The following is a 12,903-nucleotide window of genomic DNA, read 5'->3' as shown; positions in this document are numbered from 1 at the left end:
TACCTTTATTCCTTGACATTTTAACAAGCAATATTATTAGTAAGTAGTAGTAATGATTCTGCTAATAATAGTTATAATAATACATATTGTTCATATTCTACATGTGAGGACGTATTTAAAAAGAGCTTTAAATATTAATAAATAAAATTATTTCTTACAAAAAATATTATACAAAAACAAATGTAAACTTGGTTTACGTGTTTATGTTTATGTTAGAAGTTTAACATGTTTGTTTGTTTAACTTTATCTAAAAATACCTTTATAACTTGACAGTTTAATAAGTCATATTATTAATCAGTAGTAGTAATGATGCTGCTAATAATAGTAATAACCATCATCATAGAAATGCTTAACAAAAATTTTATAGGAATATAAAATTACTTTTATGATGTTTTAATTATGATTTAATTATTATTATTATTAAATTATAAATTATTATTACATCACCATAATCATTACATCAGACTTTACCATGTCTATATTATTATCTAAACTTAACTTTATGATATTTTGCCTCCAGTCACCCCCCCCCCCCCCCTTCTCTCTCTCTCTCTCTCTCTCTCTCTCTCTGTCTCTCCTTTTCTGTCCAAAATGAAGTGATGAAGTGAAGAGTGGTCATTAAAGACGCGGGCTGACCATGTAACCGTCCCATTTAGCGGACCATCTCCCCATCACCCTGCTTAGCCATTAGCTCACCCCTCAGAAAGATGTGCTAATACATCTCTCCCTTCCCAGCATCTCTCACACTCCCTCTCTCCCCCGTGGACTAGGACCTTGAAAAGGTGCTGTCAGGGCAGAGAGGAAATGGACACCGCAAAGAGTAGCTCGCTTCCTGTCAGTCAGTCTCCTCATTAGACATTCACATGGCCTATAGCCTGGAGCCTGGGGCCTGGGGCCTGGGGCCTGGGCTGAGGAGGTGCTGCCCCACATTCAGCCAACACTGGCCCAAGGCTCATTTGTGTGCCTGAGCCTCTAGAGGGGAGAAAGTAGGGAGAGAAACAGAGAAGGTGAGGTGAGAGAGGGACCCAAGGAAGCTGAGGGCATCGAGACAGAACAGCGGGCTAATAGTGTTGAACCGCAGCGGCACCCAGGAGCAGTTAGTGAGCTTAGCCAGTGATGGCTGAGGGGAAGGAGGTGAAAGTGGCAGGAATATCTTTAATAACTCATTTCACTTTTATGGAATTTAACAATTAATGGATCCGTCTTCTTTTCCTCCTCAACCAGAGCCAGATCATTTTCTCCTCCTATAATACCTTTTTCACACTCTCTCTCTTCTTTTTATTTTAATAACTGCACGTTCTCACCCGTCTTCCTCTCTTGCTAGTCATTTGGCCCGGTATTAAATATAGAAATGGAGATGCATGTTCTCCGGTGCTCTTAATGGCCATCTATATTTCATGAAAAGTCGGGTCCAGAGAGCAGGGGAAGTCATTGATCAGTCAGAGGGCGGCTTTTATTCATAACCAGCTGGGTCATTCTGCAAAGCCGCTGCTATTTGTGTCCCTCATAGACATATATGAAAAAATTAATTTAACAATGAAGAGCTGATGCTAACTTTTAGTGACTGTGTTACTATACACATTTTTTTTTCTATATATATATATATATATATAAAATTTGTTTTTCATCTAAATCTTTTTTTTTTTTTTTGCTAATAAGCAAGGAGATGTTGTAGAAAAAAATGTGTATAGTAACACAGTCACTAAAAGTTAGCATCAGCTCTTCGTTGTTAAATTATTTTTTTTCATATATGTCTATGAGGGACACAAATAGCAGCGGCTATTATATATATAATTTATTTTTTTTATGTAATATATTCCAGTTATGGCACAGCTACTTTTCAGCATCATTACTCCAGTCTTCAGTGTCACATGATCCTTCAGAAATCATTATAATATGCCTGTTTGCTGCTCAAGAAACATTTATTATCAATATCAATGTTAAAAAATATCAATGTTTTTTTTGGATACATAGAATGTTCAAAAGAACAGTATTCATTTGAAATGGTTGTATTTTGTAAAATCATAATTGTCTTCACTGTCACTTTTGATCAATTGAATGCATCCTTGCTGAATAAAAAGAAAATTACAAACATCTGAACTGTAGTATATGCATAATACAATATGTATTTTGCATCAAACTTGTTGTAATCATATTTTATCTTTTTTTAAAGAAAAAAAAGGAAAGGTTATCTGTTTCATAGAATGACACAGCTGTAAATGTCTCTAGATTTCTCAGTTCACACACCTCCTGCATTTAAATGTTTTTTTTTGTTTTTTTGGCTGATGGAGATGTTACATAGCAGTGTCTGTCAGCAGTTTGTATAATTCAGTCTTTCACAAGCTTCCCCTCTGCTTTCTGAATTTCACAGTAGTACTTTAACTAATGATCATGTATATAGAGTGGGGAACATTAGTAACCCACACAGATGATTTCTCTAGGCCTTGTTCTTGTAAGGAATATTAAAAGCTGATTTTTGTTCTCACACTCTCTTCCTCAATGGAGGATTTATCCTGGTGTCTGCAGGAAGCATTTCATTCTCTCTGTATGATGGTACTTTCTTTTGTATCTAGATTGAGTGTCTTGGTGTCCTTGGTAAGCTGTGTGGTTTTTTAAGCCCACTGTGCCTAAAGCTGACACATCTTTACTTTCTTAATGCAAGTGCCTTGGTCCTATGATCGATTCACCTGTGAAATAGTCTTTTGTGTGTATATATATTGTGACGAGTCAGCTGCCTCCTCCCTGATTATCACCGGCACCCCGTCCTAAATCGCCGCCCTTCACCAGGCTCCCGACTGGAGTGGGTGTGTGAGAGGAGGGGCGCTGGATGAGTCAGGGCTGGCGGCGTGTGGTGAGGCTCCACTTCCTTCAGGTGTGCCCCATCACACGCCGCCAGCCCTGACTCATCCAGCGCCCCTCCTCTCACACACCCACTCCAGTCGGGAGCCTGGTGAAGGGCGGCGATTTAGGACGGGGGTGCCGGTGATAATCAGGGAGGAGGCAGCTGACTCGTCACATTCCCCCTCCCAAGCGACATCCCCGTCATCAGGGCGCCGCCCACACGGGAGTGCTACCATCCTCAACCAGGCTCCAAACGGTCGGAGTGGGCGGGGCTTCCTCTCCGGGCGGTCCTCCCTCTCGCAGCGCACCAGAACAGGGACAGAGAAACCGGGTTTTAGTGACAGCCTCAACCAACCACAGGGTAAAATGACAATGGAAAAGTCACCTACCCCTTGTGTGGTTGGGAGGCTGTCCCCAGTTTTCCTCCGTCCCAGTCTGGGTTCTCACGAACGTTTGCAAGCGAGAGGGAGTGACGTCACCAGACGTTTCCCAACTGCGCTGTCTAGGCTCCGCCTTGCCCGCATTCTCCACCAGTGTCACGGGAGGAGCACAAGACAGACACAGTGGGCGTGGCGTCAGGCCTCGGAGAGGCTTTTATTAACAGAAATCATAAAACAAACAGGGAATAAAAGTGGCAAAAGGGGAAAAGTGTCCAAAATAACAGGGAATCTGGTGTCCTCGTTGTGCTGCGGGGTTTGTGTGGGTCGGGCAGTGTTCACCGAGGAAGGGTCCAGGCAAGGGGCGGAGTCCGGCGGCCGCACGCGCTCCCCTCCTAGGTCCGGGGCGCGAGGGGCGGCGGCTTCTCCTAGCGGCCGCGTCTCTCTCATTGGCCGCGGCACTGGTAGGGGATGGACGGCCCGGCATCCTGGCCCGTCGGCCGTGTAAACGGGTGCGGTTCTCCTCCGGATCGCGGGTCCGGCAGCTCACGTCTTGGTGGCGCGGGAGACCGGTCTCTTCCCCGTGCATGCACACTGGTGTCCTCGTGGGTCCAGGAAGGGTGCGTTGAGGGACTCCCGCGCCACAAGAGACGTGAGCAGCCGGACCCGCGATCCGGATGGGAACCGCACCCGTTTACACGGCCGACGGGCCAGGATGCCGGGCCGTCCATCCCCTACCAGCGCTGCGGCTGACGAGAGAGATGCGGCCGCTAGAGGAAGCCGCCGCCCCTCGCGCCCCGGACCAAGGAGGGGAGCGCGTGCGGCCGCCGGACTCCGCCCCTTACCTGGACCCTTCCTCCATGAACACTGCCTGACCCACACGAACCCCGCAGCACGACGAGGACACCAGATTCCCTGTTATTTTGGACACTTTTCCCCTTTTGCCACTTTTATTCCCTGTTTGTTTTATGATTTCTGTTAATAAAAGCCTCTCCGAGGCCTGACGCCACGCCCACTGTGTCTGTCTTGTGCTCCTCCCGTGACAATATATATATATATATATATATATATATATATATATATATATATATAATATATATATATATATATAAATAATAACCTGAATATCCAGTTTCACTTTTGAAATTGAAATTTCCGATGTAAAACAGTGCAGTACATTCACTATCGCTGTTCATTTCCAGGCTAAAATGGTGGGCGTAGTGTCATCCACTACCGAGACCAGTTTGACATCCGCATCACGCGTGCCGTCTTTCTAATATAGCCGCCACCCCTCCAGTCACTCATTCACACACACACAGCCAGGAGGGCATTTTGTTTATGTCTGCAGAGGCTGACCCCCTTTAAATTGCTGCTAATGTTTTAACTGGGAGAATTAGTCTTTCATCACGGATGGGAATGCAAATAAAATCGGTGAGGTGGCAGACTGAAATTGGGGTCATACTCATTTGCAAAACTAAGCATCATCGCTCCTGCACGGGGAAATTTATTCAAAGGAAGGAGGCCTCGCCTGATTATGGCACTTGTAATTATGGTTAGGAGTGATTCCAGCATCAGCAGTCCCTCCCTCATGGATTCAAAAAAAAAAAAAAGAGCGCGTCTGAAAAAATACACAGGATTTAATTATACACGAATTAAAATTGGTAATGAAATTGGGCATGAACAAACTACAAATAGCAGATGAAAAGGAAGGGGCCTCCCTTGGGGGTGTTATTCTAGATAGCGGCTGATTAGTGAAATTTAAAATAAAAAAAGCAGGGGGTGGGTTTGCTGATGGTAGAGGGGGGATAGTGCACATCGTTTCGTATTTTTTTGCGTTCAAAGATGGAGTTTTTTTTTTTTTTTTTTCTTAAACTCCCGCTGTTATGATGGTGTGGCACCACATTGTCACTTCCCCTCGGTAGAATGTGTAGTTAATTGGTTGTGTGTGTATCTGTGAGATGGTGCGGCGGGAAGTGGACGGGTTCGAGATGGAGAGATACGCTCAGTCGACATGTCTCTCTCTGAGCCGTGCAATCTTTTATGCTCATCATCACGTGCACTCTTTTAATTAGAAAGCAGGTATAAGATTTATGCCATTATTAAAGGCTGTTTATATCAGGCCTCGCTATAATTGCGTTTCCAGCAATGACAGCGATGCGGTCGTGATTCTGCTTAAGATACCTACGGTGTCGAGTCGTGGCTAGAACGAGAGACTGACTGGCTTCTTTTTGCTCTGTGTCTTCTCTGTATGTCCGGTCACTGTTACCCAGAATGCTGTGCGCCATAACCTGAGTCTGCACAAGTGCTTTGTGCGGGTCGAGAACGTCAAGGGTGCTGTTTGGACCGTGGACGAAGCGGAATACCAAAAGAGGAGACCACCAAAGATGACCGGGTACGTAGATTGAGATGTGTAATCTTTAAAGGGATTGTTTACCCAAAAATGAAATTCTTGTTGTTCCAGAGAATGTGGTTGTCTCCAAAATTATCATAAAAGTAACTTAAAAAATGGTCTATACGAGTCGTGCACCATGTTCAAAGCCTTCTGAATCTAACCCCATTACATTTTTGGTAAAAACTGGCAACTGTGGTTGCCAGAAATGTACTGTAGTGAAAAAAAAATCATGAAAATAACGAGATTCGTATATTTCATTATGTGATTATATACCTTTAATCTCTAATGACCAACAGCTGTATATAGATGGTGCACATGATCACACTGTACACACAAAGACAGTTGGGAACACACATGACGCTAAAATAATGCCACAAACATTAATATTAAACAGTTTTCAGTAAAAATAAGAAGAAATAAAATTATTTATATACAGTGTAATGTGACACAGAGACTTCTGGACTGTCCTTTTACTGTTTTTTTTAGGCAAGTTGCATCAAGTTTGACATGACCAATGATGTTTGATGCCAAAATAGTTGTGCTACCACTCTTGGCTTCCTTAAGAATGCCTGCAGAAACCTTCCGTAGCTTTACAGACTGAAACAAAATGAGCCTGTCTGAAATCATACTAGTCACAACAACCTGTGAAATTCTGGATTAAAACAGCACTCTTTAAGTGAAGACTGTTTATTGAGTGGAAGTCCCAAAAACAGACTTTATTCCTGTAGCAAATGTGTAAGCTTGTAGGTCTAGTCTGTAAGTGGAGCTATAATCGTTATTGGCATGTATGATTACCTTAATGAGCTTCCCATCATTACCTTATTACTGACTCTTTAGTCAAAAGCACAAAGGTCTCTTTTGTGCCTTGCCTCCTTGTGTTTGGCAGTACCACACGTGTTTGTGTGTGTGTGTGTGTATGCGCCTGTGTATTTTTTCCGTCTGTGTCTACACTGTTTAGGGTACATTGTGAGCAGATGCACTCCAGAAAAGCACGCCTGCTTGCATTTGTACAAACAGATGTTACACAGCGTCTAAAGCTCTGCCAGAGAGACGGCGGCAAATTACCCAGCCAACGGCCTGCGCGCCAGATTTCAGCCCTGTAGCACACAGACACAAAAGCGAACAAACAGTCTGTGTGTGCAGTATATGCTGTGTCAGAATACATGTTCTGCTCTCCATTGTTTAACTTTTCTATTTATCTCTTGTAAACAGAATAGTGCCTCAGCATTCTTCACGAGTTTGGGAGTGTTTTTTTAACACATGATTTGGTCGGATGTGTTTTGTTGTAATTCACACATGTACTTAATCACCCTCTTTCTCTTTCTTCTCCTTCTCAGAAGTCCCACTCTCGTGAAGAATATGATTTCTGGGCTGGGATTTGGCTCCCTGAATGCCAGCTATCAGGTGAGTGTGTGTGTGTGCCTTCAGTACATCAAATCGACATCTTTATGTATTCAAACACATGCTCATAAGCATTGAAAATTATAGGGCGAAATGAATCCAGCTATATTAAAAGGTTACATTGTTTTTTATATTTTTATTTTATTTTATTTTATTTTATTTTTCCATTTTAATTTATTTTATTTTATTTTATTTTATTTTATTTTATTTTTTAATTTTAATTTTAATTTTAATTTTAATTTTATTTAATTTTATTTAATTTTATTTTACGATGCACAGTAAAATATTTAATCGTTAAATATTGCTTCTGGGTTGTGCAAGCAAGCCATAGTGAATAATTCTTTTGAGTTGGTTTTTTTCAATGATTTGGTCAAACTTGTTAATTCATTCTGAATTATACGTTAGCAAAGTGGTCTTGAATTATAATGAAATCTTAAAAATACTGAATTGAGATATACTTTTTTCTAGTTACACTATGTCCTATTTTATTTATTTATTTTGGCTGAATATTACTCTCAGATAAAGTAAATATTATGTATTGTCTGATTTGTAAATTAGTGTTTTAAGCCTTCTCAAACCAGGTTAGCGCTTGATTCCTCGGCAAATCAGTCTGAATTAGAATTGGCATGGAAAATAAAATCTTCAAATTTATGAGTATTTCTAAATATGACTATACATTTTTCTAGAGCTCTGAAATATTTGGTCTGCCTTGGGTAGGGTGAAAATCGCCATAGTGAGATCTGATATGTGAACAAATCAAACTCTACTTTTCGGTTTATTTCAACGAATTGGTCTAAATGGTTCATTAACTGGATAGATCCTGGAAAATGCATTCCTCAAAAGTGTGGGAATCGTGTACAGATCAGGCCAGATCAAGCACACAAGGGCACTGATAATAATTTCCTTTTCTAATTAGCTACTTCTCCCAAACCTCCTCCGTTCTCCTCCCTCCATCGCACACGCGCTCCCAGCCAGCCATATGTGATTTATAGCATCAAATATTTGTCAATGAAGGTCAAAGCATAAAATTAGTGTCTGTCCTAGAAAATCCATCTGAAACCCGCGGTGTCACAAGGGCTCTCGTTCTGAGCTTTCAGAGCCTAGCTCTGTGCTTCCGTGTTCGTGTGTGTGTTTTTCCCAAGAACACTTTGTGACGAGACAGAGATGGATCTGGGAGGTTAGCCTTTGTGTTTGAGTCCTGGTCTGGGTGTGTGAGTGTGTGTGGCGCTCTGTCAGGTCTGTGCCCATCCGTCTCCTCACAGGACAAGCAGTGTCAGTGCCTGACAAACAAACAGCCCAGCTAATCACAGGCAACACACACACACAGACACACTTCCACCGGCCTGGCCCAGTTTGTCCCGCTCTGACCCCGCAGGCCATCTCTATGGAAATAGAACTGCTCATCCTGAAAAGGTCGTACATAAACTAGCCCTTAACAAAAGATTAGACAAACAGTGGAGCACAACAACGCCCCACCAGAGTGTGAGAGAACTGTGGCTCTCTGCTGTGTTCCATTTGTTAACGTGTTTTAGTCTGCATATGGTAGCACAGTCTCGCCTGTAATTAACCTTTTAAAAGTGATTCAACTTGGCCATCTCATTAAACCGGCATTAAGCATGTTTACCTATTGGGTCTGTCTGTTTTTACCAAAAATTGTAGGTGGCTTTCAGTTAATTATAGTTGAAAGGGTAAAAATTAGCCCTTATTTGGTTCACATCCTTTAAACCCTGTGTGACCCTGATCATCTTTCTCGCCACCACCCAGTCTCCATGGAATCAGGATGAATTTCCCTCAAACTCTCTCTCTCTCTCTCTCTGTTGTTTTTTCTTTTTCTCTCGCTGGCATATTTTGGGCAGTCGCTATAGTTTGAATTGGCATGAGTACCACATGAAATTTTCAGTTCAGAAGTGACTGTAGAAATGAAGGAAACCAAGCAGAACTGTTTTCCTTTCCACCTTTCCTTCTGCATTAAATTATCCATATTCGTTGTTGTTCATGTAGATTTTTTTGTAGTAATATGAATTTAACACACTTTATTTACCATTACTTCTGAATTGGATCTTGTTTGAAGGTTTTGTTGTTGTTGTTGTTGTTGTTGTTTTAACAGCTTATAGTTAAAAAACTCTTATGTATATATCTATAAAACCAGATCTGAGTGTACAGAGTAGTCAACAGAAAATAACTTTAAAAAAAAATGTAAAACACAGCTCTAAATGCCAGTACAAAGATGAATGATGTTATGTAAAGTAAAGATATAATAAGGATTGTTATTATTAAACAATAATCTATAAATCATCTTTAAATACATTTTAGAATCAGTGTACTCAGTTTGTATATATATGTATATATATGAACTGTAAAGTGAAGTAGAAAAAAAATTCTAATGTTTTTTGGGCCTTACTGTAAGTGTCTTTTTTTCTGTCACTGTTTTGACTTAATTTATTTCCCCCTTTGAATAACTATTTTAAGCAAACAGGGCAATAATTAAAGTATTACCTAACACTATAATAAACTTGAATGTATATCATGTGTTAATGAGTTTTGGAGAAGTTTCCTTTGGGGACGTGGTGAGCACATGTGTAACAGGAGTGTGAGTCTGTGTGTTTCTGGTGGTCTCAGCATCAGTCAGGTCTGTTGTATGGGAGCGAGGAGACCCCTAGTGGTGACACAAACTAACCTGCTGCACCACTACTGTCAGATTTCTCATAAAACACACAGATTACATCTATACAGTCAGCACATTTTTCTTTTATTGATTAAAAATACACATTCCTCTGCAGGATGTTTCTTGGTATAGTCACCACTGTCAGAGCTTCGTACCTGAGTACACCTTGCAGTCATCCTCTTCAGTTTATATATTACTTTAATATTTTTTCAGACCTCACAACTGTAACATCAACAGTGCTTTATGATTTAACAGCAACACAGGCATCACGCATCTCCTTAACTTTTTATGAAGACTAATGAAGATTTAAAATTGTGTTGTGCAGGCTGCACTTGCGGAGAGCAGTCTTGGTCTTCTGAACAGCCCCACCCTGATGAACAACAGCACGGGTGCGAGCCTCAACATGCTGCATGTCGGCCACGATGATGTCAGCAGCACTGTTGAACAAGTCAACAGTAATGGCAGCTGCAGCCCTGGCCTTTCTCCGCAGCAGTATGGGTAAGACTAGTCAACACAGCTGACTTATTACTGGTGCCTTGACATGTAGTGCATTACTTAATGCTTTACTGAATAAAGCAGTGTGAAGCTTTAATGAAATGACTGAAAAAAAATAAAAATAATTATCAATACACTACCATTCTAAAGTTTGAGATCTTTGATATTTTTCCATGCTTTTGTTACTTCTGTTAACCACAGAGATTTATTTGATCAATAAATATAACAAAGACATTATTATTGTGAAATATGAAATAATTGTTTTCTATTTTAATGTTTTATTACTAAATTACTTTTGTGATGCAAAACTGCATAATTAGCATCAATTACTCCTTCCTCCTACTCCTTCGGAAATCATTCTAATATGCTGTTTTGCTGCTCAAGAAACATTTATTATTGTTATTATTAATATCAATGTTGAAAACAGTCGATATTTAACATTACTGATTAGTATTTTTGTGGAAATCGTGCTCTTTTTTTTAGCTTTTTTTATACAATAGAAAGTTCAAAGGAATATTTGAATTAATTAATTTAAAAATAGAAATCTTTTTGGTCACTTTTGATCAGTGTAATGCATATCTCAATTAAATCTTTGATATCTTAAAAAAAAAAAAAAAAAAAAAACATACTAACCCCAAACTGTTAAACTGTGTAATTTAATTTATTAATTTTTAAATATAATATGATATCATATAAATAGTATATAATATATAGATATTTGTTTCTTTCTTCATGAATTACAAAAAAAATCTAAATTTAAAGAATTGTTTTTCTATATTTAAAACAATTTAATCATATTAAAAGCAATGCATATTTAAAGATTTATCTCTCATTTGAATCTGCCATGCTTCTGTAAACTTGGTAAGATTTCCTTATTGCATGTAATTTCTGTTTCAGACACCAAGTCCACGTGAAGGAGGAGCCAGCCGAGATGGAGGAGGACAGCAGACCCGTGTCCCTCATGGCATCTGTCACTCAAAACCTGAGCATGCCTGGCGATGAGCGCGACATGGATGAGGAGCTTCCCACAGAGGAGCTGGAGTAGGAGCTCGCTGGCCCTGGCCCTCCCTCGTATTCAAGATGTTCAAGATCAAGTGAGAAAACAAAGATAAAAAAACCAACTACAACTTCAGAAACCAAAACAGGGTTAGACCTCATCAGCTCCTAATGCAAAAACACGTCCCCCACTCCACCCTTCATTTTTTGTTTCCTCAGTCAGTCCCCTCGAGCAGCTGTGCGTTCATGTCCTCCTGTACTTTGAATCACGGTCTGATAGAAGCACAGACCACCGTGTCTAAAGCTACTGATGGAAACCTGACGTCAGTTTACAAGCTTAGTCATTTGTTTCCCTCAAGGTTTCTCTATTTTAAATCTTTTTTAGCTTTAATGTTGATGTTCTTTGGGCCCTAAGAGCACTGCTTTTCCATGGGATAAACACACAGCGGTGATTTACCTCAGAAAGATGAAAAAAAGAGGAAAAAGATGACAAACACACATCTTTAGAACGACTTCTGCTTTCAACCAGATTTTTGTACTTGTTCAAGAGGATGCTGCAAGACTCACAGATAAATTCACCACTCTCGACAAAGGCAAAGACTGAAACAAAATGAGCTGAAAGACTGGCAACGTTGTCCCTGGCCATTTGACCAACTCCTGTTTTTTTTTTTTTTTGTCTCCCTTCCATGACTGGACTAGAGAAACGGGGAGCGCGTTTTGTCTCGAGGTAGTGTTAGCAGATGCTTGCGCTGTCCCTGTCTTTATCTGATGCTATCCACAAGACTACCAGAACGTGTTTTCCCCCCTCGCTCTTTGTCAAACTAAACATAGAATATGTTGCTACCCCCAAAAAAGGCGTTTTTCAGGAAAAGGAGCTCTTTGGCTGTTGTTCTCCTGTGGTGCTGTTATAACAGCCAGACTGATATGAGGCTTGTGGAGGACCAGCTTAGAGACTTTATTGACTGTATTGTTGATTATAATACATAATATGTGTGCAGTAGCTTTCGATTTCGTTTTATTTTCATAGTCATTTCTTTCTAAAGGATCGACATTTTTGATTGTGATGTAATTCAACTATTGTTTTCTGTTAATGATTGTTTTGTTTCTTTTTATTCTCTCATCATTCCAAAGGGGTTACATTTAGGAGAGAAGTTCTAAAATCCCTTATTCTACAAACTCCACACCAAAAAAAAAAAAAAAAAAAAGTCCTAGTATTCTAGTGTTGCGTCACATGTATTTGAGGATAGCACTTATGATTTAGTGAAAATTCCAAAACAGAGCCACAGATGAAATCTAGCATTAAAAACCACTCGCTCATTTCTTTAACAGAGAGAAGCTGAAACTAAAGAGACAGAGGTGAAATACACATTGCAGGGCTCCCTGTAAGATCCAGGAGAAAACTTTACAGGCACTCGTATCTTTTTTTTTTTTTTTACAAATTTGCTTCATTTGTTCATTTACTTAAAAATTTTAGATTTAATTTTTTACAGATTTGCTCCATTTACAGTGTTTGTTTAAGGATTTTATATGGTAGACAATTGTTATCAGCTGCGATACAAAATATTGCTTTAACGTAAAACATAACATGGTCACAGAATACCTCAGACCACAGTGTTTGCCCCTCACGCTGTTATTACAAAGGGGATTTGTGCTGTGGCTAACCAACATGGTGACTCTCATTATCAGTTCAAAGTTCTATAGTTACTAGATATATAAATGTTATTTGCAATCCACTG

At 40.0% G+C, this 12,903-nt stretch overlaps 1 protein-coding gene across 1 annotated transcript in view; it reads left to right on the top strand.

Annotated features, from left to right (window-relative positions):
• LOC128022380 (forkhead box protein P4) overlaps positions 1-12,167 on the top strand; it is a 118,332-nt gene extending 106,165 nt beyond the window's left edge. Inside the window, exons 15-18 of the mRNA XM_052609876.1 lie at positions 5,489-5,610; positions 6,948-7,014; positions 10,002-10,174; positions 11,069-12,167. Of these exons, the coding sequence (XP_052465836.1) occupies positions 5,489-5,610; positions 6,948-7,014; positions 10,002-10,174; positions 11,069-11,216 (510 nt within the window). The 3' untranslated portion in view covers positions 11,217-12,167. The remainder of the gene's footprint in view (positions 1-5,488; positions 5,611-6,947; positions 7,015-10,001; positions 10,175-11,068) is intronic.
• Positions 12,168-12,903: the final 736 nt, after the last annotated feature.

This window comes from Carassius gibelio, chromosome A11 (genome assembly GCF_023724105.1).
Source record: "Carassius gibelio isolate Cgi1373 ecotype wild population from Czech Republic chromosome A11, carGib1.2-hapl.c, whole genome shotgun sequence".
NCBI lineage: Eukaryota > Metazoa > Chordata > Actinopteri > Cypriniformes > Cyprinidae > Carassius > Carassius gibelio.
This window is presented reverse-complemented; position numbering and strand designations above follow the sequence as displayed.